The 27,280-nt window shown below is 40.8% G+C and overlaps 1 protein-coding gene across 3 annotated transcripts in view; it reads right to left on the bottom strand.

Annotated features, from left to right (window-relative positions):
- Window positions 1-8,338: 8,338 nt before the first annotated feature.
- MYOM1 (myomesin 1) overlaps window positions 8,339-27,280 on the bottom strand; it is a 76,599-nt gene continuing 57,657 nt past the window's right edge. For 2 of the 3 annotated variants that reach the window (XM_030943426.1, XM_030943427.1), the window contains exons 25-37: window positions 26,199-26,335; window positions 25,223-25,367; window positions 24,578-24,637; window positions 24,260-24,327; window positions 23,589-23,702; window positions 22,936-23,023; window positions 22,193-22,231; window positions 21,994-22,099; window positions 20,033-20,196; window positions 18,456-18,492; window positions 18,118-18,140; window positions 16,493-16,548; window positions 10,875-11,847 (exon numbers count right to left, since the gene is read on the bottom strand). In XM_030943426.1, coding sequence (XP_030799286.1) covers window positions 11,575-11,847; window positions 16,493-16,548; window positions 18,118-18,140; window positions 18,456-18,492; window positions 20,033-20,196; window positions 21,994-22,099; window positions 22,193-22,231; window positions 22,936-23,023; window positions 23,589-23,702; window positions 24,260-24,327; window positions 24,578-24,637; window positions 25,223-25,367; window positions 26,199-26,335 — 1,310 coding nt within the window. In that variant the 3' untranslated portion in view covers window positions 10,875-11,574. Of the gene's footprint in view, window positions 8,566-9,789; window positions 9,914-10,874; window positions 11,848-16,492; window positions 16,549-18,117; window positions 18,141-18,455; window positions 18,493-20,032; window positions 20,197-21,993; window positions 22,100-22,192; window positions 22,232-22,935; window positions 23,024-23,588; window positions 23,703-24,259; window positions 24,328-24,577; window positions 24,638-25,222; window positions 25,368-26,198; window positions 26,336-27,280 lie in introns of those variants that run through there. The other variant, XM_030943428.1, reaches the window with a different exon arrangement.

The raw sequence follows: 27,280 nt of genomic DNA, 5'->3' as shown, positions 1-27,280 counted from the left end.
GCAGCTCACACCAATTAAACCAGACGCACACTCGGCAAGACCCCAAAGAGCAGCACACAAAAAAGTGTGGGCAGCGCGGCTCCACTTCACACTCCCCACACCAGAGGGACAGACACGGGGGCAGCGGCGGAGCGCCCGGCCGGAGCGAGAGTTCAGCGCCCGAGTCTGAGGGGAAGGCGCTGGGCAGCCAGGCCAGGCGAGGCACGGCACGGCACGTATCCCGGTGTGCCAGAGCGGCACCGCCGAGCGCGCCGGGAACACCGGCAATCCCGCCACCCCCGGGCTGCGCTGGGGCGGCAGCGCCGGCCGCCGTCCCCAGCCCAGCTCTGCCCAGCCGCACAGCGGGCAGCCGGGGCACGGCGGGGGCTGATTCCCCTTCGCCCCGCCGGCCTGGGCTGCGGGGAACTGCGGAGCGCTGGCAGCGCCGGGCGGGCGGCCCCGCACCGCAGCGACGGTTCCGGGGAGGCTCTCGTGGTTCGCTGCGGGGAGCGAGCCCGGGCCGGCAGCCGGGGCAGGGCCTGCGCCGCCCTCCCTTCCTCCCGCTCACCCTCCTTCCCTCCCTGCCCGGCGGCCGCCCGGGCTCGTCCCGCACGCCGGCAGGGACACCTCGCGCCCAGCCGAGCCGAGCCGGCGACAGCGGCCCCTTCCCGCTTACCTCGAGCGAGGCCCGGCGGGAGCCGGCGCCGGCCGAGGAGGGACGGACGGTGGCTGGATGGAGGGATGGAGCGGGGGAGGGAGGGACGGCAGCGGGCAGCCGGGGGAGCCGCGCCCGGGCGGGTGCGAACTGCGCCAAGCGGCGGCCGTTGCTGCAGCGCGTGCACGCCCGCGCGCGCCCCGCTGGCGGCGGCGGGTGGCGGGGGCGCGCCTGGCCCGGGGCGCCACGTGACCTTGGAGCGGCGCCGGGTAGGGAGGGGAAGGGGGGCGTGGAAGAAGGCGCGCGTGCGCGCGACGGCGGCGCGGCCCCGGCAGGCGCGGCCCCGGCAGCACGGAGCGCGTCCCGGAGCCTCCCGGCGGGATCCCGCCCGGGCCCTCGGGAGCGGGGATCAGCCGCCGAGCCCGCTCGGGAGCAGCTGCTTATAGCCGTGTTCGGAGCCGGGGCTCAGCATTAGCATCCCGTGACAGCGCGGCGGAAAAGACGCGCTGCCCTTACGGTGTTTGCCACTTCATACGTCCCTCGCTGCATCCTTCTTCTGAAAGTTACCGGCCCACCCTCAGGAGGAGGAGGCAAAATATTTTGCTTCGTATACATATACATATCTTTATACATACAGACATATATAAGTCATATATGCGTTCTGCCGTAGTCTATCTCTATCTTTATATCTATATCTATACCTATATCTATATCTAATCTATATCTATCTATATATTTATATCTGTATCATCTATCTATATCTCATAGTCTCAAGCTGTGCCCGAGGACATTTCAGATGGACATTGGAGGGATTTTTTCACAGGAAGGGTGGTTACACGTTGGAATGTCTAACCCAGGGAGGTGGGAGAGTCACCATCCCTGGGGGTGTTTAGGGAAAGACTGGGCAGTGGCACTCAGTGCCATCCATGGTCTGGTTGACACGATGATGTTTGGTAGGTTGTAGTCGATCTTGGAGGTCTTTTCTGACATAATCAATTCAGTGATCCTGTTTTATATGTCTATATCTATCTATCTATATATCTATATATTGTAATGAAAGTGTAGAATTGCAAAATCAGAACATGTCCAGCAGGCTGTGTGTGCATTTCAGGACGGCAGCTTCATTTGCCCATTGCTTTTATGATTCACCCAACTGCTTGCTGAAGTTGGTCTGGTGATGTGTTATTATTTACCTGAGTCACGCTATTGCCCAGAGGGCCCAGATGACATAATATGTACTAAACCGTGGCAAAATTCTCACCTCAAACAACTTGCACCATAAAAAAGGGTAAAGAAAAGGAGAAGCAGCATAGTTGGAAATACAATTTGGGTTTCACAAATTGTTTTATCACTATCCATGTAGCTTCTTTATTTTATTGCACTTCCGTTTTTCTACCAACTACTACTTCATCCACCAGTCTCTTGATAAAAGTTTTGTTAAAAGTGGGGCTTTGCCCCACTTGGTGTTAGAGCCATTTTAGGTTTTCACATAGGTTTCATGTAGTTGTCACATAATGAGAAATCAGGCTGGTTGACAGAGTATTCAGGGCAAGTCACAAAAAGGCATGCTAGCATGCAAAGTGATATATAGACAAAATTTATTGTGATAGTCCATGTATCTCTTAAAAGATGCCTGACAATCTTTTTTTACTAGTGCTACAAAGAGATAAGATCTGTTTATTCATCTGTACCTCCTGGGACAAGCTGCCTAAAAGATTATAGCCAGTGAGTTTGCTTATTTGTAGATAATATATTTAAATCCATTTGAGCACGGAACTAATACAAATCTATCCCTGCATAACGTGCAGGCTGGGTTTTCGAGGAGAGTGGTTCATGGAAGAAGGCACAAACAGAATTACATGGATAGGGTGATTGTATTATGGATATGTGAAAAGGAAGGTCAGATTTCACACCTGCCCATTTTGGTGATGTTATTGTCAAGTCAGGAATTCTGAGTCAATCTTGGAACATTTTCCAGGACTCAGGATACACGGAAGCAACAAAGAGTAATGGAGCAATTTGCCACCCTTCAGCACTACCATTTTTCAGCTGCAGCAGTTTTCTGAGAGGCCTCCTGTCTGAGTATAGCATTGCAATAATAATTACCTAGCCACATTAGCATAACATCTGTCACAAACACACAGTCTGCAGATCATTTCCCTGCTTTGCTGAGTTCCTTATTTGGCATCTTAGTCTCACAGTTTGGGAGGGTAACCTCTTCAGCAATTGCTCTAAGAGAGTATTTTTATTTGTGTTTCTGTGATCTTATCTTTTCTGGTCGTAACAAGAAGTTATTTTTTTAGTGGATGGGATTCTCCTTTTCAACACCAGGCAGCCCTGTTCACAGGGAGATAAGAGGTAGGGGCTAAATCTGTCATATGTCCTCAAATATTGACATTAAGCTAAATCCTATTATGAAAATAAGCCATAAAAATCTTTACTTGAAAAGGGGTAACAAAAGGGTAGATCACACTTTTCTGTTTCAAACCTGGAATAAGTGCCTCTGAGTAAAGAGCATTTATTTGAAAACACAGCGTCTTCCCTTTAGGTAACATTTACCATTCCAAAATTATCACCTCTACACAATCAGGACTACTGAAGTAGGCATCCCTCAGTATTCTCCTTTTGTATTCTTTGCTCTTTTGCACTTACACATAGAAGATTACAATCAAGCATGGAATGGCTTTTATTTTCCACAACTGTATCTATAAGTGGGATTGGTTTCTGTTGTGAGTGTGTGGAGTACTGTAGCCAGGAGCTCTCTACATCGAGGCACCATTTGTGGTCCTTGTTGAACCACAGCTCACTGCTGGTTTATCCAGGGCCTCCAGGGCTCAGGTAACCTGCTACCTCATTTGTGTTCATTTTGCCTTTTCACCACAAATGTCACTATTGTTTCCCCCATCATGGAGAGGGGAGGGCGTGATGAGAGCAGCTGCTTACTGGTGTGGTATTTTGGTGGAGAGGAAGCAATTTGAAAGTGTGTTACCCAGTGCCATATGTAAATCAGCGGCTCTCTGGCTCTTCAGCTGAGGATCCTGTCTGGCAGCAGCAGTGTGTGAGAGGGGTAGCCTGCTTAGGGCTACCTGCACATAAGGCAGAAAAAGAGCTGGCATTAGTGATGAGTTGTAGTTTTGTCATTTTGCCTGTTTGTATGCATACAACACTCAGAAAGAAACCACTCTCTGGAGCAGTCATTTATTCCATACCCACCATCAGCCCTGCTCATACTACAGCAGACAGGATGATATCTTACCCTGTAAACCTATGAGAATCCTTATCTCTGCCTCTTAGTCATGACCAACACATGCCCCTCAGAAGCATTTTCCATAACATCTCTCGGATCAGAATGACATTATGACAGGATGTTATGATTTAATTTAGTTTTATTATTTCCATTTAAGAGACAAAAAACAAACAAAAAACAAAAAAAAAAAAACCACCAAAACCAAACTAAAACAAAACAAACCCCAAAAAACCCTACCACCACCCAAAAAACCACTTTAGCAGAAAATGGAGTAAGTTAATAGCAAGGATTCAGGGCTGTAAGGAACTGTATCCTGATGCACCAAAATTTTTAAGCACAACAATAGTCCCAAAAGTTGACAGACTTGTGTGAAGAGTTAACATATTAATTGGTTAACATTAACATATTAACCAATTAAGCCAGCACACTCAAGTCTCATAAAAGCAATATTTCTCCATTCTTTGTCAACCATTAGCAAATGTTTTACAAACCATTTTCTGATAATAGATAATGATAGGATTTCAGGCCTTCTGTTAAGAAGTTCCTTATCATTGCCAAAATCGCAGCCTAATTAAGCAGGAGGTTCTACTCTGGTCCTGTTAGGATTAGTGATGAAATGGTAAATGGAAATAGCTGTGTAGAATTGGATGGTGGAAGATGAAGATTGGGAAAGAAGGAAGGAGAGGTGTTTCATTTGAAAACTTGCAGAAGGAGATTGCAGGAAAGAGCTGTTGCATAATGAAATGGGAAGTGAGACAAGTGCAAAAGTCAGCAGAAGATTACGCTCAAATCTGGGGCCTTCCTTCTTCTCCATCAGCCCCTTATTGTCTCTCTCACAATAAGGCTTTACCTTTAGAAGCCCTTGTGAAACTGGGTTTTTTCTAATGTTTTTCTCTTGACAGCTTTTGTGGCTCTTTTCCCTGGACAACATTTTGCTTCAATTCTTAAAACTTAATGTCCCTTTAGCAAGACCAAAACACACAAACAAACAAACAAACAAACTAAAAATGTGGGGAAAGACTTGTTGCAGGCGTCTGTCCCCTATAAATGCAGATTAAATGGGATGTCATTTATGCATTTACCATATAGTAGTTGTTCAAGGGCAAAGAGCAGAAGTGCAGTCTATGCTAGTTTAAGGATGGTCTCAGTTTACATCCAGCTGCTTCAAAGATTATGGCTTAATGTATTACCAAATTATGTCTGTCAATCTCAGAGCACAGACAGATCTTCCTCAATAATTGGCTAACAAATCCAGAAGAATTCAAGGACAGCTGGAATCACAGTGCCTTTACTGCAGTGGAAGTCAAAGCCTATTTTTCTCATCCTTTTTCATCTTCAAAAATCATTCTTTGTGGTTTTAGAAGGTGACTGGATAATATAGCTTATTGCAACACTTTCCCTTGTTGTTAAATACAGTTATTATTACACGAGAACATGAATTCCTAAAAGACTTATAAATTTGAATATAGAGAGTAATGTGTGCTGAAAGGGAACATGTAGGTGAGAAATAAGAAAATGAAGACAAGTGACCTTCAGATAAACATGGTATCCAGTGTCTGAGTTTAAATGTAGTCAAATGATTCTGTGTGTTTGAGAGGAGATCCTGTTGCTACAGAAATAATTTGCATTCTATCGTTATGTAGTGCACAGAGACTGAAATAATTTTTCATACTTATAATGGAGAACAGAATATAAATAATACATTTAAAAAGCAAGAAAGAAATTATTCAACCACAGTAACATAATGAGCTTTAGCATACTCAACAATTTTGTTAACATTAATTTTGAATATTTTGTTATATGTTTGTGAACCACTACAGCTTAAATAATCAAAATAAAAAAGGATGGTAATCTTTTGTATGTTTATCTCATTACTGTGCATAACTACACTATTCTTCTGGATAGCAAATGTATTCCTGTAGAACAACACTAGTGTGACTCCATTTCCAGCTTTATGAGGAGCCATCCAACTTTAACAAAAAATCCCCTAACTCTAGTGCATTTTAGTTTAAAATTTTAAAGCTATTTCCAGTAGGTTTTAATTGAAATATCAGGAAAACAGTGATTTTTCTTGCAGCAAAAAGCTAAGACCTGATTCTGCTGCAATGACACAAAAGAGAAATCTGCTATTGGCTCCATAGTGAGAAAAATGGGCTTTGTAATCTGAGATTTGGGACATTTTTAGAACATTCTTCTGAGATCTAGCTAGATTTCTATTAAAGCTAATGCAGAGACCCCTGCGGCATTCTGCAGGAATTGGATCAGGCTCTCAGTGGTACAGTCTGTTCTATTTATAACTTACTCACTGCCGCTGGTGTTCGTAGCAGACAGGCTCCCCACCCCAAGGAGCTGGGAGAGGTGATGGATCTTTACAGATGGAAGGCAGCTTGAAAGAGTTGCCAATGCAAAATGTGTGTGTGAAATTGTGTGAAACAACCTGCAGCTTTGTGCTGCTTTTGAAGGGCCACTCTCTGTAACTCTGACAGAGTGCTAGAATTGCACATCTCTAGATATTTACCATTTTCTGTAATAATTGCATGAAAAGTTACATGCATTGGGGTGTCCTGCCATGGAAATGCTCCTTACTGCATTTCTCTGAAGGACCTATGTCCTTCATTGCAGGGCTATAATACATAGATTTAGAAAAAGATGTGATGGAGAACTGAGTCAAGCTCAATGTCAAACACTACCTAAGTGTAGTTGGATGATTGTAGTTGGAGTTCAGTCTGCTTTTAAGTTTCTCCCAACACCATTTTGTGTAGATGTCAGTATTTTGATTTCTACAATTTTTTCTCTGTTGTATCCTACATCCTTCTGTCACTCACTATGGACCATCCAAGTTATTTAAACCCTTTACATTATTTACAGGAATATTATTACTCTACTTGCCTACATATACGTGTTCTATCTATTATTTCATCCAGACAGAAAATTTCTGTTGGTTTTAAAAAGAGTTGAATAGAATCCTATTGGAATTCTACTAGAAAGAAATTAATTTCTTCTCATCTGGGATATCAGTGTCTTGAGTTCTGTGCATTTACATACTATCGAGACTCTTTGCTTTCTTATGCTAACAGTTCTGTAAGGATGGATTAGAAACTGGTACTTCTTGTGTTTTCAGTATTTCTACATTAGTAATAGATCCAGCACTTAGAAATAGCCGTGGAATTCAGTGACCTTTCATCAATAATCCCTCTGGAAAAAGACAATACAATATGATTGAGTCTTCCTAGAGTTGAAAGCAATATTAATATCTTCCTAGTAATTAAAATATTTTATTTTAATTTCTTAGATTTTATAACTTCTGGTCACTTTAAAGTTGAACTTATCTTGCATAGCAACAAAATAAATTCTGACCTTTATTTTTATTGGTTTGTTTTTTAGCTTGAACTCTGCTCCTTTCATGGTATCTAAGCATTTGCAAATGAGTCATATTTTCCTATATCCTCAGTACATAAACATGTGAATGAACACAGTAATGAACGTGGATGAGCACAGCAATGATTTAATGCAGAGATTCTTGCCTTGCACTTATTCCTTACTTACATGACCATGAAGCTACATTCTCTTATTAGAAACCAGTGGATTTGATGATAGTGAGTGGATGAAAGGATAGTCTTGGGCTGAGCCACTGAGGAAGAAGAGCAGTGGGTTTATCAGAAATCTGAGTGCTGTGGCAAAAATTGTGGAGGAAAATTAGCATTTGGGGGGCAGCTGATATTTCATGGGTTAATGCTTTATCCACAGTAACTCATGAAGGCTTTAGGGGAATTAATGGAGAGGACTGGAAAGCAGTCATGTGAGTCTTGGTGATAAGAAATGGCCAGATGTAGTCCTGGTCCACCTGATGAAAAAGGTTTGCAGGAAAGAAACTTGGATCAAAAGAAAATGCCTTATGCCCCCCTGCATTCATAGGAGATGGTTCTGTTTCTGGAATTCTTCCACTGTGGCCAAACTGGTCATGGGGAAAAGCAGAGCCCCCATGGCATGAAGAGGACTGTATATATCATTTCCTTGAAAAAGTAAGCAGCATCTGCCTCAAGCTGTGATGGCCTATAAATTTGATTAACACATCTGTGTAACTGATACCAATATTCCTTTACACTGTAGTAAATGTGTCAGTTCTGGACAGGTTTTGCTCTAATGAACTCTGCTTATAATGGACATTTTTTAGTAATTAAATTCACATTGACAGTACATGTATCATTATTCAGATACTTAGAAACTCCTTAGAATTCACATAACTGCAGTGCAGTGCAGTTATGTGGTACTGAAACATAAGTGCCCATCTACTATGCATTTAAATTTAAAGTTATGAAATAATACAAATGTTACACAAGAAAACCCTGCTATTAATACATTTCTGTGTTAAAATATTACGGTTAAGATACCACTCATGAAATCTCAGGTTGAAGTTATTATCCTGTTGGTGACAGGATCACATTCTTCACTGAAATTCAGTGGGGTTTCGCCAAGGCTGCTTTTTCTGGTGTTTTCTTCCCCTGCCTATCCAAACTTTCTGTGGGTTGAGGAACCTTTTCTGCTACTCCTGCCTTTCCAGCGGTCTTCTTTGCTGCTTGCTTGTTGCTTTTTGTATCCTTTTCTGTGTCCACAGAGGGTATTTCATTTGGATCAAGTGTCTCTTCTGTAGCAGTAATTTCTTCTACGTGTGGCTTAATAAAATCTGATTTAGGAGAAGTAATACAATTTCTGAGTATTGCTAAGTAACAATATTTATTGTGCTCAGCAACATTTCTTTCACATTGGTTATGACTTTGTCATGTTCCTTTCCTCTTTCTCTACCCATAAAAAGAGATTCAGTATTACACACGATATTACTACTTATTATGGAACCAAAACCAAGCCCAAGTCTTCATGTCTCTAATTAAAACTATTTAGAGGTAGATACTGGAAAACATTTACAGGTACAGAAATAATTGTTTCCTGCTTAAGTCACGTAATTTACAGGATTGCTCAGAAAAGTCTACCATACCAGTAAGGCAAGAGAGGAAGGAAATGCTGTAAAATATTTGTTCTTGCCTTAGGAGCAAAAGAGTGGGGGGAAATAAAAATATAAAAATGTTCAGAAATTATATAACATGCATACACCCTGTATACAAAGAAAAAATACTTAGGCAAAAATATGTTAAACAAATGTTCTGATATTGTCAGAATTTAAGACTGATTTGGAGCTAAAATGCTGTATATGGGACAGATGTAATTGTGAAGAATAAATCATTGTCCAAACAGCAATTCTATAGGTAGAGTCTAAAAGAACAGTAAAATAATATACAAGTAATACATGAGAATGCTGAATCACCAGAGAGCTTTTAATTTTCTACCCTTCCTATAAATGAGACAAAAAATGGTCTCTTATAACTCCAACTTTACCATTCAATATGGACATAAAACTAGGAGAGAATAATTGATGAATCTCACGTAGTGGCTAAACAGTCAGGGTTTTCTAAAAGACTTAGGCATTTAGCGTCCCTGAATCAGCAAGGCCTTATTTTTGGTGAAATATCAAACATCTAGCTGCTGAAATGAGTCTCACTTTGGAAAATAACACCATCTGTGTATGTATACATGCTTACAAAGTCTTTCCTCTGCGTCCAGAAATTTAGAAGTATTTATTATGACTTTAAAATCTTCCATCAGCCAGATTAGTCAAGGAGACAACTTGCGGTGGAAGTAGAAAAGGTGGTTTGAAAATATTGATTTAAGTCTCTTTCACTTAGGCCTAACCTGTAATTCATACTTTGCATCTGTTGTTGATTAAGAGCATCTGTACTGTAAACTTGATTGATTGGGACGTATGAAATATTGATTGACACAGACAATTAACTCTGTAACAATTTAACAATTTTTTCATTAGAATGGAAGACTCCAACAGCGAAGGCACTCTTACCTTTCTTTCCCCCTTCCTTCTGTTTGCTTGCTGACATTGCTTTTTTCTTTTTAGATACAGTTTTATTATTTTGATTGTGTCCTTGGGCTGTGTCAGTCTGTCCTGACACAGGCATCACAATCACCTGAAGCAAAGCAAGAACAAAACGTGCACAAGCGAGACATGTGGATGCATCAGAGATTCAGCCTGAAATCCCCATAACTGAATCCCTGGAAGTGATCCCTTTTGAAGCAACTTATTAATATAACTTTCAGGGACACATACATCTGCCAAAGCAAAGTAAAGTAGAATCCAGCCTGTTACCTGACCCACTTGTATTCCCTGGCTGTTCTGCCAAAAGGAGGGAGGCAGAAGGACAGGTTTTTGAAAATAAAGTAGTAGAAATAAGCTGTTGTCAAAATGCAATCGCTATTAAAAATAATACTGAGTAATAAACATCAGTTATTGCAAAGAGCAGGTCATATTCTTGTTTGCATTCTGGAGGATGGAAGAGCTGTGACTCTGTTGTTTGTAAGTTGTATGTCATGGGACAAAGATGGAGCCACCTGCATATCATCCTTGAATTGGCTTCATGTCCTACTAAGCAAAATTGTAAATAATTTTGCATTAGTCCTTCAAACTCCAGAAGCTTGCTCTATCTCAAATTACAGATCTTATAATGATTATATCTTGAAATTTAAAAAATTAATTCTTGTTACTGTTTTCCTGTTTTACTCAGCTGCTGTGACTAGATAATCTGAACTTTTTTTGGTAACAGATTTGATTTTTCTATCTACAAAAATACTTACATATCACCCTTAAATCACAATTCATGCCCTGGTGCATTGAAAAGCATAGGACTACTCCAGCAACATGATTTGAAAAATACCTTGTTGACTTAAGGTGTGAAGCAGTGAAGGTCTGGACAGAGAGGTGTGAAGAGATGCCATTGTGGTTTTGTTGCAAACAGCAAAGTGAAGATTAACAGGGATCTAAAGGGAAGCTGGAGGTAATTACAGTGGTGAAAGCATTAAGACACTAACATACTGTGCACAACTGCATGAGCTGTCACTAATAAAACCAGACACAGTGAAACAAGCTTGTGATTGAAAGAAAGAAGTGAATTCAGTTTATTTGTGGACATAGAGCAGAGTTCATACACTTTTACAGACACACACACACACATATTATCATCCTGGCCTCCTAAGCCTTATTTTCATTTATGTTACAGTACTGTTACCCTGTCTAGGCAGATTAAACAATGGTTAGGGCTGTAAATGACACCCATATTGAGGCCTCACTAAATTAACACAGCAATACAAAGGGGCCTTAACACAGACAAAAGCCATCACTCATTTCTCTGTGATCTAACACGTTCCATTTATGTAGCTTTACCAAAGCTGGACCAAATCCTAACTCTGCTGCTCAAGTATGCCCCAATCTTTTTGATCTTTCCATCTATGTCATTAGTTGCTTCCACTGAAACAATTCTTGATCCTTTCCTTCCAGATGCTCCAGGAAGAGGATGAAATGGTGAGCATGTGTTTACAGACAGCATGCACTTGGCCTTCCTTAAAATGCTACAATTAGTTTCTGTGAAGTTAGCATTAAGAAAACATTCAGGAAAGGCCCTGTTTTCCCTGGCATAAATAAGTGTATTAGAAGCAAATGTGAAGTGAATGGAAAAATCCAAGGCTGCCTGCTAAAACAGAAAGCCATTTACACACATGGATTATATCAGCCTGACATCCAAAATCTCCTCTGTACTTCTGTCTTCTAGACTCAAATTCATGCTTTCATTTTATCCTACTGCTTTTTCTCTTGCTCAGACTCTCTCTCCTCCTCAGGTATGTACACACTTACAGTGACGTCGCTGGTCTCTGTACCGTACTTGTTCTTCACCACAATGCTGTATTTCCCAGAGTCTTGTGTGGACACAGTAGAAATGGAAAAGCTGACATTTTTTCCAGATTCAAACTTCAGGATGCAATTGGCATCTGATACAAATGATTTTTCATTCTTCAGCCATGAGACCTCTGGGGTGGGATCTCCCCAGACAGTGCAAGAAAGATTAAGTGCCTACAGAAAAAGTACAAAAGAATTATGAGTCAGTAAATATTTGCTGTGTTTTTTGATGCCTGACTCTCCAAATATCCCAGCTTCCCATTTAGCTTCCTGCTTTTAGTAAAGGGATGCATACCATCATCAGTAATCAATAATTTATGTCACTCTTCTCTATCATAAAGGAAAAGAAGGAACTCAGTTAATTCAAGAATGCCATTAAAACCTTTCAATATTTTATGGACCCACTTCTCGACTCTCATAATCATTAGTAGAGGTTTCTCCATGCATATTTTTTAATATAAAATTAGATATTATCTGCCTTTTTGTGTTAGACATGAAATGACACTTTAATGAACTGTCAGATGATTTTGTTCACATTAAACTCACCATATATATATATATATATATATATATATATATATATATATATATCCGTAAGTAAAGAAAGTGTGGCTGCCTTTATAGATAACTAAGAACAAAGTAGCCCTGGAATATTTTGTATCATTTGGGATCTTTTTAAACTGTGCCCTGACAGTTCTTCTAACAGACTGGAAGAGTTTTATGCACTTCTGTAAAACTATTTTTAACTGAAATCAAGACATTTTTAACTGAAATCAAGACAGGCTTTACCCATTCTCTAGTGTTCATGTAAGTATTTCCCCTGGATGTTAATACTGCTCCCAAGGACTGAATTCAGTCCCATCAGCCCATAGGAAGTATCTTCACTGCTAGAGAATCATCTTGTTGGAGAGGTCACTGGCAGCTTCTTGTACCTTCAGCAGGCTTCTGAGTCTCTTGGGCGCACTCTGTACAGGCCTCCCTTTTTTCTTGTCAGCTAATTCATTTTTGGGAGATATTGATACATGTAAATGAGCCCCCTCTCCAGTCACAGTGCTATGGCAATCTTCTCAAAAATATTTGCAAAAGTGAGTCTCATATAGAGAGTCAAATGTGAAAAAAGTTCACATGACAATTCAGTGGTACATAGGCCTTTCGCTGGAGCTTTATTTAGGAAGGAATTTATATATATATGCCATTTAAAGGGGAATCTAACTGGACTGGGAATTGAAGACATTCTACTGCAAAGGAAATTCTACTGCACTTCTTCAGTGCTTCATTAGGAATGGACCAAGTGATAAATAAGGAGTAGACAAGATTTCACTTGTCTGGAATTAAGTATCTCTTCCAACCTTCCCTCCAACTCACTACTTCTTATCCAGTGGTGTGATAGTGGAGATGGGACAGAAGAGACATGCCTGGAAGGCTGTTGAAATGAATGGATAGAAAAACTGACACCTCTATAAAAGTGAGAAGTGTTCATATCTCTGAGAACAAAATAAAAATCCTCATGTGCCCAACCTGAGTACCAAAATGAGAGAGAAAGGGAAGGGGAAGTCTTTCCTCTAACAGCAACACATAATTCTTGGTACTGAAGGAGGGCAGATTCCAAGTGAGAGGTGGTAATGGCATGGTGGAAATGGCCTCTATCTGATTTCCTGCAGCACCTGCAGCTGGTGACCATGTGAGGCTGTTGATTCCCTTCTCTCGTAGCCCACTGCTGTGAATGTGGTTTTGGTTACCATATCAGTCCATCTTTTTGAAGAACAAGTGGGAAACGAGGTTTTACATTTCCTCCTCTTCCTTATCACTCTGGATACAAACATACCCTCAGCATTAGCCATGCAATGCATATGGACCCCTTCAGGTGCTCAACATTATTGTCTTCTGATTCTCAGGCAAGCAAGAGCTGAGCACCAAGTGGCTCCAGCTGCCACTCTACTACAGTGCTAATGAGCTGATGTCCATGTCCACACAGCTCCATAAGTGGCATCATTCAAAGCTAGGGTGTTTGAAGTGCTGTCATACTCCATAATTAAAAGAGATTCAAGCATCAGAGATGATTTTCTTCTTCTAAATCATTACTTAAAATAGCTGCATTTTCCTTAACCTTGCATCACTAGCTCCTGTTTGATATGAGTGATTCTCTTAATGTTCCCAACTCCTTCTGTTTATTTTCCAGCTACTAATGTGCAGAGATGCATCTTATAATTCACTGTATAGATGGTGCGATCTTGGTTTTCTGGAAGGCAATTCCATACCCAAGGAGAAACAACTGCTCACTGTGACTGCACTTACCTGTTCTTTGGGCAAGAGATTGTCTTTGTTCATGTATATATTTATTACTCACCGAAACCCTTGATTATAATACTGTGTTCAACCTGATATAATTTTGTTTTAAAAAGCATCTCTCGTACTCCTGGGCCCAGGGTATTGAGGCATGTCCACTTGAAGCAACCAGCAGCTGCAAGTCCAGACCCTTTGTGCCCCTCACTACCTCTTCTGCCTTTTACTGCAGGTTATCATGAGCAGGGTAGTAGAGGTGGCAGAGAGAAGTGTGTAATTGTATTTCTTTGTAATTGAATCTTCTTTCACATTAGTACAGTGTCACAGTTGTGGATGGTTTGGGGAGTGGATTGAAGCAGCTCAGTTAAGGAAATCTGCTCCCTTCCTCCAGCCTGTCTCTGAGGATCTACACCCCTGGCAGAAGGGTAGAACAGTGAGTTGGTGGGAAGAAGGATGTTACATGTTGCTTCTATGTTTGAAAGTGCCTCTCAGAACCCTAAGCCTCTTCACTCATTTACAGGCCTTCATTAAAATAGCCACGTAGGTTAAGTTGCCCAGCTGAACACAAAACTTACGCTAGCATTCTCTGTCAGGTCAGATTCGTCCCTAATGTGAACAGACACTTAGCCTTTTCCAATTATACCACACTGCTGAGGAGCATTTATGTCTATCAGTGGAAGCCTCTTAGGCCATCTGGAATGCTATTTGATTAACACTTGGTAAACACTGGTTCATTCCTTCTCACCCATACCCTTCAGCTCACATGTAAAAAGCTAATAAATGGCATCACAGTCACAATGTTAAGTTTAAATTTGAGATACGCATGTGCTTGGAAGTTCAATCTCAGGATACCAATCTGTTCATATAGGTCTGTGGTTATGGTGGCACTAGAATTCACAATCAAAGCTTGCCAGACCTCTGCTACCTCATTTGCTGTTTCACAAAACCCTCAATGATTGTGAAATTTGCATGAGTTACACAACAGAGAATTGCATTCTTCTCTCTCCAGCATATATGCAAACAGCAGACAGATAAGCCAACACCACCCAAACCAGCTCTGTTTTCCCTGATCACTCTCTGTCCTTCTCAAAACGATCCTCTACTGAATCAAGAAACGTAAGGTCAAGGATATTTGTCTCGAGTTCTGGGAGTATTTCAGCCATGTATTCAAATGTTACAAATGTCCTTGCTGTCAAGGACAACATGAGTCTGGGTAAGATTTTGCAACTCATTTTTACAAACTCCTTTTATAAACACTGCACATTTTGTGTCAGTGAACTCATACACAATTTCATATCAACTCTCTTTTGTCTGAAAGCTTAAAACTGGTAAAGGTTTACACCCAAGTTTACACCCTGCCAAAGCATCATGAGAATCTCGCCTCCAAGCACTGAATAGCTGAGAATCTGCTAATTCATTCTGTTCCTTTGTATCTTCTATCTACAGTTACAATGTTCACATGAGTGCTTTTTACTTTACAGCATTTCTCAAACTGCTAAATCTGTTAAAGAATTTTATTTTGTAATGTCAACATACTTGATTTTCCCAGAACTGCTGCAGTGTACTATCTTGTTGGCTATATCTCACGTTGTTAAGCGTTTCAGAATAAGCTTTTAGATTCTTAACACTTCTGCTGAGCTTATAATCAAATTCTTTTAACCCAGCTGACCTACTGACAGATAAAGCCAGAAATACCAGGGAGCTGCCTTACTGTCATTGTCACATTACAGGTTTTCAGGGACATTCACATGCCCTATTTCACTGTTTGAACACACTGTGAAGAGGAACTGGCTGGTGGCAGAGCAGCAGGAAGTGAAGAGCAGGCACTTCTTGGTCTCAGTACTATTAAACAGCAAGCTGTAGAAGCAGTGTGCTGGGAAAAAGTTGTGAGACTGAGAACTCAGTTTCTGGGTCATCTGATATCTGCTCAAGCATCAGTGTTCCTCTGGGAGTGCCTTACCATAATCTTTCAGCTAAACTCTCCTAATATAATCCAGTATAACACCGGTGATTTATTTTGACTTCCTTCTCCTTTACCCTGAGGAAATAGAGAATTTTTTCTCCTATTGGCTGGATGAGAATTGAATTATTGTGGTTTACTACTTTTACACCATTTAAAAGCCAGCCTCTACAGGTGGCCAGCCTCTACTTAAATTGCAAAGAATTTAACTGCAGAAAGCATAGAATGACTGGCTCCCATGTGAAAAAGAAGAGTTAAACTTTCTTGATACAAGAAAAAAATCTAACTGTGCAACCTGTGCATGAATTTTTAAAGAGCTGGTTATATAAGGAGTTTTAGTCCCAACTCACATTGTCATCTCACTTTTATCTAATTCTTAAGAAAAGACACTGCCCTGAATACATAAACCCATCTGTGCAAGTCCATTGAATTATGTACAGAAGGCAGAGGATGAATAATAATGTAGCAGATTTTAAAGATGGCATCTTAAAAAAAAAAAGGATGAATGTTTTGCCATCATTGAAAGGCATTCAAGCTGTTGGGATGTTGTGTAAAGCTTCAGTTAATTTACTGTACCTTGCCCTCCTGGATGGTGACAACATCGGGCAAACCTCCAAGTACCCGTGCACGATCTGGAAATAAAGAAGATTAATTTTCTTTAGTGTCTCAAAATCAACTGTGTGCAGAATCCTGTTTCTCTTCTAGTTCTTTCCTTTTGTCTTATTTATGTACAACTTGTCTCTGATATCTGTGCTAGCAGAGAACTATCTAGCATTTTTAACACACCATTTGGACTTTAAAATATGTTGAATTCACAGCAAAAGATGTGTTAATAGTTGGTGTCAATCACTTACACAGAGGAATTAAAGTACATGTGCAGTGTCCTGCAGACTTTGATATCAATTGAGTTTTAATTCTGAGTGCACAAAATGATTTACACTTTTGAGATCTGGTGCTCAAAATTTTTACTGTAGTAAACTAAAAACGTTGGGTGTCCAAAGGGAAATGAATGACACCTGGTAAAGTGCTAGAGATTGGCTTGTAATCTAGATACAAAGACAGATTTCAGTCTCAGTGGCAACAATGAAATTCCATCACTTGTGTGTATCTGTGTGTAAATGAGACTGGTACCTGACTGATCTAGCTTTAAACTCACGAGTGCCACAGTAGTCTTAGACAAATACAAATAAGCCAATCACACGCAGGCTTTAGCGCACTTCTCCTGGAATACGGATTTTGTTCGTTACATGTCTGGGTGGAGCCTGGCAAAGGAAGGAAATGGCGGTACAGAATGTTCCCCTCTGGTGTGCTCTGTAAAAGATGTGCTCTGGAGCCCAGAGATAACAGCCTTAGGAGAGCAGGAAAGGCACTGTGCTGTGACAGTTAACGTGCCAGTGCCTTATGGGCAGTCCCGGGTCAGAAATGAAAGGGCAGGGCAATCACTGACCCCTTTGCACTGTCTCAGCCGGGACTTGTGGGGGTCACTGCTCCCATCCAAGCCCTGCTCTATCTCTCTATGCATTTTTCTCAAATAACTTTTCAAATGCCAGTTCTGCCCTCATTTTTATGCAGGTCTGAAAGTCATTTGAAATGAATTTGAACAGTTCATTTTTCCATGGCTTCTTCTGTAAGTAGGGAGGATAATGTGTGTAATAATTCAAGTTGAAGGCTAATAACTTACTCTTTAAGTAGTTAATACATACTTCTGTTTTAGTTGCTCTGTTGGAATTGACATACAGGCAAAAGTGTGAGGAGATTCTAAGCAATTCAAAAGCTACTGTTGCTTTCTTACCCATTTTTGTAAGTAATGCTGAGCCATTTGACATTTTAGAGCATTCAAACTAGCCAAATTATTTTCTTGATCTTTGAAAACAAAGACACTTTTGTGCAGAGAACATGCATGAGAGATCCCAGCAATAAAGTTTATTTTTAGAGAAGGCTAACTGATACTGAGAGCAGGAACTTGGATGAGAAAAATCAACCTAACCCATAGGAATAATAAGATTGGCTGCAAAATGCACCAATGTTAAATCAACAAAGGGTCACTCACTTCTCCTTGGTGTAAGGACAAACTTGTTTTAGGATGAGCACATGCATATAAACATGCCTACATGCCCTCTCTTTCCCAACACACAACCTTCCTGGAGAGGAAGACAAGCTTCATAAACAGTTGCAATCATTGTCAAAGAAGGCCTACTTACTTTTCTCTGCAATCGCAGCTTGCCTGGAGTTGAAAGAAACAAAGGGAAAGTCCAATTTCAGTTAAGGTTTACTTAGAGTGATTGAAAAATAGATTATCTTTTTAACTGCTTTTAATCCATTAAGGAAAATCTCTCTCATAGCTTGGCAATACAGCTTTTTCTTTGCTACCTGACTGTTATATAAGAGTTGCACCAAAGAAGTCACATGCAAAACTCCTACGGGCTTCTGTATGACTAGGACTTGTTTCATAACATAAAGTTATCTCCAGCACAAAACAAACAAATACTGTTATTATTTTATGGCTGCCATTACAGTATTTAGATGGCATAATACTTACTTTAGTCTCTGGAACTCAGCAAAGGCTTCATCAAAGGCTTTGTAAAGAGGAAAAAAGTACATTTAGAGAGAAATAATCACACAAGTTTAAACTTAAAATTAATAAATAAATTTAAAGTGTAGATGTGATAAATTGAAAATGTAAAATTTAAAATGCATGCATGTGTACTGTACAAACACTAAAATGCTGAATGGTTTGACTGATAAAGGCCATCTGGTAAATGGCAGCTATTATATACACATATGAATGCATAAACACACTTTTTTTCTTCCAGAAATCAGGCTTTAAGACAGAGGGCAAGAAAGTAGTAGCTGAAGTAATTTCACAAAAGAGAGAAAGAAATGCACAATACATCACCTAAATGAGGGATTATGACAGTGACCCTCCAAACTTTTTATATTGTACATTCCTATATAAAATTGTTTTGAGCATGCACTCCCTATATATAAATTTATTTATAGATTATGTAGATGTATACAAGTGAAGTACACTGGAACATCTTGCACACACACTTCAGAGACCAGTGGGTTGTGGAATACAAGAGAGATGATTTTCCAAGGTTTTTTCACATCTGCTTGAAGCATCACACTGATGGCTACGAGCAAAGCAAACAACAAATTGTTGTCTCCTTTGTAAATTCAGGCTAAGCTGCCATCATGGGGGAGGTCAACCTCTCCTGCTTTGAAAGGGAAGAAGAAATGTCTTTTCCTAGAAAGTGGAGATAGAGTACAGAAGGAGCAGCATGGAGATGATTAAAATGTTATCGCCCTTACACAGAGCTTGCAAACAAAAAATGAAACTTTGGGGATGGGAACAGCTGGGAATGGAAAGAGCAGTTTGGAAGGAGTTAATCTGTTCTCTAGGATCTGAGAGGTCTCTCAGAGTAAAATCTTCCAACAGTCAATCCAAATTTTTCTCCTAATAGTCCTTCCTCATGCTGATGAGAGGTCTTGGCGTCTCTGAAGAATGAGGAGTTCTATACACCCATCAAAGAAATAGGGTAGGAAAATATCAGAACAAACTCGTCCCTCACTTCCTCCTGGAAATACTCCTTGGAAGAGAGACACACAGAAGGCATTCAGTGCTACAACTCATATTTAAAACTGCCAATCAATGCCAGCAACACAAGGAGTTTTGTAAAATAGCTCAGAAACTGGGCTGGCATCTCAGTAGGCAGACTGTAAGTGGGTATTTAGATTAGGAAAAAGTGGTTTGTATTTTATTACTTGAGAGCACAGGTTGGGGAAAACAAATGGCGTGGTCTGGGGAGAACAAATCACATAATCACAGAATAAGCTGAGTTGGAAGGAACCCACAAGGATCATCAAGTCCAACTCCCCATCCCACACAGCACCATCCCCTAGAGCTACATTGTATCCTTGAGAGTGTTGTCCAAAAATGCTTCTTAACTCTGTCAGGCTTGCTGACACAGTCCCTACAAAAAGTGCCAGACTGGTGGGTGCACCCACAGACCCCAAAGGGTGACAGGCCTGTGGCAAGATGCTGCTGTAGATGCTCCCATGCTGCCACAGCACACTGCCCACACGGGGATGATGTTAGCAGAGGGAATGGCCTACCTTGTCCAGAAAGATCCACTGTCTTTTTGTGCGTTGTGTTGCCATCAAAGAGTTCCATTATGTATCTGCCTTTGTCCTGTGGAGTTGGCTCGTTGATCTGCAACCAGATCTGCTCCCCAGTGACACCAGTCCTCATCCGGTCCGTGAACTTAATCTGGGTATCACTGAAAAGCACAAAACAATGTTACCTTTTGGTTTTACTGCAGTATAAAAAGGGTTTGCTCATATTGAGCCACTGAGCACATCTGGAGTTACCAAATGATTTCCAAGATGCTATGGCATGCCACCATATTCTGAAACCTTTGAAGTCAAACCCTTGCTAGAGTTTTGAGCTAGAATCAGTGTGACAGCCTTTCCCTGTTCAAGGTCCAGCCATCCTCAGAGCTTGCAGAAGAATTATGCATCTCAGTCTGCAACCTGAGCCATAGAAAAGCTCTACAAGTCTAAAAATTGAATCTCTGAAGGGTAGCCCAGGCATCCACAAATGTTGCTATTCTCTTATTAGCATTTATTTCTGCTTGGGCAAAACAAAAGTATACAGGGCTGCATATTCAAAAAACTCCCCACTTTTGTCAGAAATGGTGTTTGCCCAGCTGGAATGATTTCTGATGCTCTACTATGTTTGGAATTTAAACACACTTTGACATAAGCATATCTTCCATTAAAAGAAAACAAAAGAAAAAAATCAAAAAACCCAACACCCCCCTCCCTCACCCCCCAAAATCAATTTCTTAGCTTTCTAGCTAAGCAGTTAATTTCGCTGGATGAGGCAAAAGATATTTGCCAAATAAGCTGCTCATTTCCTTGTTATCTTTAAACTGATAACTTTGAATGCACTGGAGGGGAAAAAAAACTAGATTAATTTGATATACTTCAAGATGAAACAAGTTTCTGAAAATGAAATGGAGAAAGAGAGAGAGGGGGGAAAAACCCCCACAATACTTCATACTCTCTTGCACTTATTTGAAATACTTGGGACTTTGGATGATACCAGGTCAGAAAGGGTGCCAAGAAACAAGAAGGCCTCCAATGGGTTTCATTTCTCTGACAGGGTGCTGGTTAACATCAGTGTCAATAATTACAGCAAGCCTGGTACAGCACATCCTGGGTATTCTGTGCCTCATTTACAGGAGTTTTATTGAGAGATCAGTAATTCAGATTCCATCATACAGACTAACAACTACCATGTCCACAGGAAGTGAAACAGCAAGAATAGTAATAATAGATTTGAAGTGATCTAAGTTGTTTACTTCTCTTATTTACTCCTCTGGGTTTTCCAGTGCGAACTGTTTGTGCTGGCTGAGAACTCAAAGCTGTCTCATAGATTTGGATGTGCAACTCCCATTAATTTTATGGGGAGCTGGGCATTCAAATTCTTTTTTAAAATCTCAGTTCTTCTGTCTGTCTTGGTTACGTTTGTAGAGCTTGCAGGAGGGGTTGTCTGGATTTTACTACCCCAGGCACATGCTGGAATTTGCTTTGCCTCCTAAAAATGAAGTCATGCATTAAGAGGATATGCCTGCTTGTCCTAGTTCCACTGAATTGTGGCTTCTAGACAAGCAGACCTCCAGGGCAGGTATCTCTGAACCCATGGTGCTGGCCTCTTTTGAAGCCTGATGGTCTCTTGGGTTATATTTGCATCACTCCTTAAAACTGAGTCAGGGAAAGATGCAGCTCCCAGTGGGGAGGTGGGAAGTGCTCTGAAGCAGCACCATCCTGCTGGCATCCTGTGGCATGGGACTGTCTTTCATGAGAGAAACAACAGGAGGGCCTGGAACCACCACACCTGGCTCTCATACCGATTTCCTGTGAATGTAATTGACTGAAACATACTCATATGAGATAAGGACTCATGAGAGAGGAGGGGAAACCTGGGCCTCATCTCTCTTGCATATCCAGGTTCTTTCTGGATCTATGAAACCAGAATTGCACTGGGTTTTGCAAAGCTCTTGTGTACTTACTTGTGCACCCAGCCTACTCTCAAATCTTCTACATAATAGGTAACATAGGAGTACAGTCTGATACCCTCAGCTGTGCTCTGGATTTTCAGGTCTGTTGCAGATAAAGCTGAAAGAAGAGCACATGGTTTTATGCAGCCATACAGCCACTCATTGAGTGCCACAATGAGTCATTCATTTGAAAAAAGAATTAAGTGCTTACCAATCCTTCTGCATACTTCATTCATCAGATCTGCAAAAGCTGTGGAAATAAAATCCAGAGACTAAGACTCTGTGTCTGCAGTTCAAGCACAGTCAACAGCTGGACAAGTACTGGCTCTGAAATATTCTCCCCAGAAGGTTTGAAAAACCAGTCTTTGAAAAAGCTACCTTTTCAAGCACATTAGAAGTCTGAGTAATGCAGAAATGTAGCCTGTTATTTTACAGTTTCCAGGCTTTATTTAAGTGCAGCCTTGATGAACACTGCTGCAGCTGAACAAGACAGTGTTATATAATTTTTTTTTGTAAATGACAGTGTTCAGCTGGAATGCTAACCCATTTATATACATTCTAATGGATAGGAGTGGAATGTTAAGAACATCGTAATCACAGCAAGTGGAAAGGCCTCTAAGTAATTGACAAAATATAATAAAAATATTTTTAAATTATCTAGTTCTGTAATTTTTTTCTATACTTGTAGGTTTACTGATAGCCCCCTGAGGAAATCTGTTGTAATTTTGCTTAGTGGTAATCACTGTATGCTCCCAAAATTATACAGAATCCAGATGCAATAAGCTGTATTCAAATGTTATTTGAACTGAAAAATCTCAGTTTTTCTAATCAGATGGTGTTGTATGCATGAGGAACAAAGCCACAGGAAGGCAACACGTGCAGATGCCTGTATTACCCTGAACCCACTTCAGCCCTGGTATCTGCTGGTGTGGCTGAGCACAGCCAGACTCTGACCTGTGTCCTTGAGCTTCAGCTCACTGGAGTCCTTTCCTCTGTCATCCTTCAGTATGACTTCATATGTGCCAGCATCTTTCTTAGAAAACTGCAATATTGTAATGATAAAGCCAGTTTTCAGAACAGGTACTGTAGAAAAATCTAGATTTTACTTGTGAGCCCAGCTGATATCCCGTCCCTGTCCCCAGCAGGTACCTGGTGCCTGAGGCCGCCCCCGTGCCCCCCAGCTGCCCTACTGCTGCCTGGGGTGCTGGGATGGGCTTTGGCAGGAGGTCCTGGTGTGCAGGACCTTGTCCTACCCCAGATCTGCTGCAAGGCTGGGTATGAACCAGACCCCTCTGGTGACTCTGAAAGCCTGAGTGACAAGCACTTTCCAAATGCTATTCAGAATGGAAATGTGGTCTCAATCTGTTGCTAAATTGACATGCAAAGGAAGTGACAAGCTTATTATCTTTTCTGTCATCATTTCCTGGAAATCTGAACAAGCAGTTACAGACAGACATTTGCTTTAGTGAAAACACAGACGCCTTGTGAGCTTTTCCATTTTTAAAACCCACTTCCTTTTTCAATTGTTCTGCTGGTGTACCAGATTAGATCATATAACTCATCTGAACTCTAATTTCAACTGAAGGCTAATGAAGATATTCACTCACCTCTGATATCAGCAGAGTACACACACCATCCTTAAAGTCATGTTCTTCATCTACCATTATCTCCCTGTCATCTTTGTACCACACAATGTGTGTTTCCTTCTTAATATTAGCCACCTAAAATGGATGAAAACCACATTGCAATTATTCACTTCATCTGAGCAGGGGACCTTAGTGTTGTAATTTGGGTTAGCTTGTTCCATGGGTTAGCGTGTTCAGGTCTCTCACAGAAGAACAGCAAGATTTACAACCTGATTGCAGTGAGTTATTGCAGGCCTCCATTTTAAAATGAGAGAGGCAAGAGGGAAAACAACAGGGATGCAAACAGAGAAAAAGGAGACCGGGGAATGAGTTGATCCTGCCCAGGGAATTTCTACATGCATAAACAGGCCAAAAATGAATTAGTCCCAAAGACTTGTCATTCCTTTTCAGCTGCCTTTGAGTGAGTGGCTGATGGACCTGAAGAAAGAACTTCAAGCTATTTTCCACCATATTTTGTTACATGCAATGGGCTGTTGCCTCAGCAGAATTAACCTTCAGAGGCTCTGTCCAACATGCAGCTGGGAGTACAAAAGCAAAGAGCATCTCTTTAGTCCCTTCCCAGCCATCTAGGTAGTGGTAGGCCAGTGTGGTGTACCCTGGATATTGTACTCAGGGTTTTCCTTTCCCCTTACCTTACATTTCAACATCACATTACACTCATCAGTAACTTCCCATCCCAGTTTATCCACGAAATGAGGACCTGTTTGAAATTACAGGAATATTTTTAAAGGTCACATCAATGGCATTCATGATGCAAAATGAAAGACGGATGTGTTTTACTTGACAAGAATACTGTATATTTAAATGTGGTTTTATTTTTCCTATTTCTGCTTCAGAAATAACCACATAACACAACAAAACCCATGTATTTCAAACGAACATAAATAACTATAAACAAACTCTTAACAGGCTAACACATATGTGATACTTATAGGTATTTGTATTATCACCTTGTTTCCTGTGCCACTCTTTTCTCTGGAAATCTGCTTCATCCCGTAGCTTCTTGAATACTAGGAATTAAAACCAGTAAGAAATACAAGGTTAAACTTCATGTGCCATTTGTACAATGCTGAATATCACTGTAACAGTTCAGTCTAACTCTGTCACTTGGATGTCTGTGAGAAGCTGGCCATAGGATCAGGTTTTCACTGGACATTCCAGAATGTCAGAAGCTGATTATGGCTAACTCAACTTCCCTAGATGCTTGCAGTCATCAGGAGTTTTATATGTCCTGTCTGATGATGTGCATTCCCCAATTATACAGCTCCTGGTAGGAAGGCAAATGAGAGGCAGCAGAGTCAGCAGCTGCTCAAGCTCTAACAGGTGCAGCTACTTGTTCCCAGCTGAATGGGCTTTTTATATGGGAAATTTTCATTCCACCCATAGGAAAGCAAACTACGACATGCTGCAGTATTTTACATTTCTGCAACAATTCCCGTTTCTCCCATCACTTTAAAAATTTCAGTTCACACACATGCCCTGTCCTGTAGGAGGCAGGCAAAATTGTGACATAAAAAAACTGGAAGATCTGTTGGTGTTGAAATCAGTGAAAAGGCAGCCCACCACATAATACAGATTACCATAATACAGCCTACCATCACCAATGAGGACAAGACTAGATTGATTGGTTGCTTTTCCATCCTGAAGCTGGAACGTGTAAGTGCCTTCATCCTTTTCCTCAAGTTTATCCATAATCATTTCAACAAGGCCGGTATTCTTGTCCACCTTCATTTTATATTTCTGCAGGAGTGGAAAGTAAAGCAACAATTAATACAGGTCAGACACAGAAAATATTTGTGAAGCGTTATAATGTCTCTTTAGGAGAAACTTTGTTTTCTTTATTTGGATTCCCACTTCTTCAGGTTCACATTTGTACAGATCACTATCCTATTCTAGACTCACTGTCTCAAGCTCCAGCTCCAAATGTACAACCAAATAAATAAATCTGTTTATTTACTGAGGTTGTACAAGCACATCATGCTTGTTGCACAGTGAGCACTATAATCTTTTTCATTAGAAAGGTTTAGATTTGCATCTCTTCAGAATAATGCTTTCTTTGAGGGTGATTATACTGTACAAGATTGTGTCTGGAATGCTCCAGCTCTGCCTCTATCTGATATCAGTGTTGCAACAAAATCATGCCATGTCCCATCTTTGGGTGTAACAAGTTCTGCAGCTGGAAACAAACACTAGGGAATTTTTCTGTGATGTAATAAATTCCTTCAAACCACAAAGACAGGTGAGAATAAGGGTATTCTAGGGCTATAGATGAAGGAGGTAGGAGGAGTCTGGGTAGTTGTAGTGATTCCTTGAAATCACAGTTAATAGAACAGGTGGTATTCACAAAAGTGGCAGGAAGGCATATAACTTCCCTTTATAAAGTGCATCCAGTAGAATTCATATGGACCTCAGAACTATGGATAAAGTCTTTCTAATCATGCATTCCATGACATATGCTATTTCTCATGAAAATTCATCAGAGTGGAACACTAGTTGGGAGTATACTAGAGACAATAATCCTCATTGATACTCATGAAAATGCAAACGCATGTAAGCAGTGAAAAGCCTTACCTCTCCATTGAAAATCTCCTTATCATTAAATACAAAATTGGCCTTTGCATTGCCAGACAGTTTTTCAGCTTGCAGCCAGAATCTCACTTCTCCTTTTTCCAAGATTTCCACTGCCAACTCTGAGATAAGTGGGACAGCTACAAAGAAGAAGGAAAGGAATGATGCCTATTTTGCCTGTGCCCCAACAACTATTGTCTGCTACATCCAGAAAGCCACTTAATCCTTCCATACTCGAATACTGTATGCAAGGTAACCAGCTCATAACAGCTCTTCACATAGGCAGAATGCCTCTCCACCCACATATACCTAGAATGACAGATGAGATTTAGTCTTTTGATCCTTCAATCACAAGGTCTGACCAAACTAAAAGTGTTCAAGATTTGATTTATGCTCCGTTCTAAAAAAAGGCTATTTCAAATGCAAACTGCAAATATCTGTGCAGCATTATGTGAGTCTGTATGCTGCAGACCCATGTTTAATGAGTTGTCTAATAATATTACTGTAAGACAGTGAAGTGACTCAGAGGGGAAAAAAACAAAACAAAACAAAAAATCTCCAAGCAGAAAGCCAGATCAGAAAGTCAGCTTCTGAGCTGTAGGTTGGGAGATTTTTGAAAACACTCTGATCCTCTGCTGAGTGGAACCTCCATCTCCAGAATTCACCAAATATCCCAACACATTCTCAGTCTTCCCAGTACATTTTGTTTTCTTATAAGTAACTGAAACCCCTACATATAAACCAATTCAGTGTGTCAACAGGGAAAAAAAATGTAAAAATCATGTACTATACCATAGGTAATTCTTTTTTACTTAGTTAGTTCCTGTTAGTAACAGTCCTTAGCTTGGTTTCATTTTAGCATTTCTTTAAGACACCATAATCAGCAACATGAAGCACGAGGAATTAGACTCTGACATTTGGGGCATTTTGCTCATCTCACTGACTTCTGTCATGCTATCTGTCTTGGTGGATGTGCAGATTCTCAGTAAAAATCATACTCTCAGCATTATGTGTGCCGCTGTGTGTGAACTCTCCCCCAGGGTCCACTTTCTCAGTAGTGTAAAGTCTGTGTTGCTAGGGTGGAA

Source organism: Camarhynchus parvulus, chromosome 2 (assembly GCF_901933205.1).
Source record: "Camarhynchus parvulus chromosome 2, STF_HiC, whole genome shotgun sequence".
NCBI classification, from domain to species: domain Eukaryota; kingdom Metazoa; phylum Chordata; class Aves; order Passeriformes; family Thraupidae; genus Camarhynchus; species Camarhynchus parvulus.
Note: the sequence above shows the minus strand (reverse complement) of the source record. Positions and strands in the feature narration are given on the sequence as shown.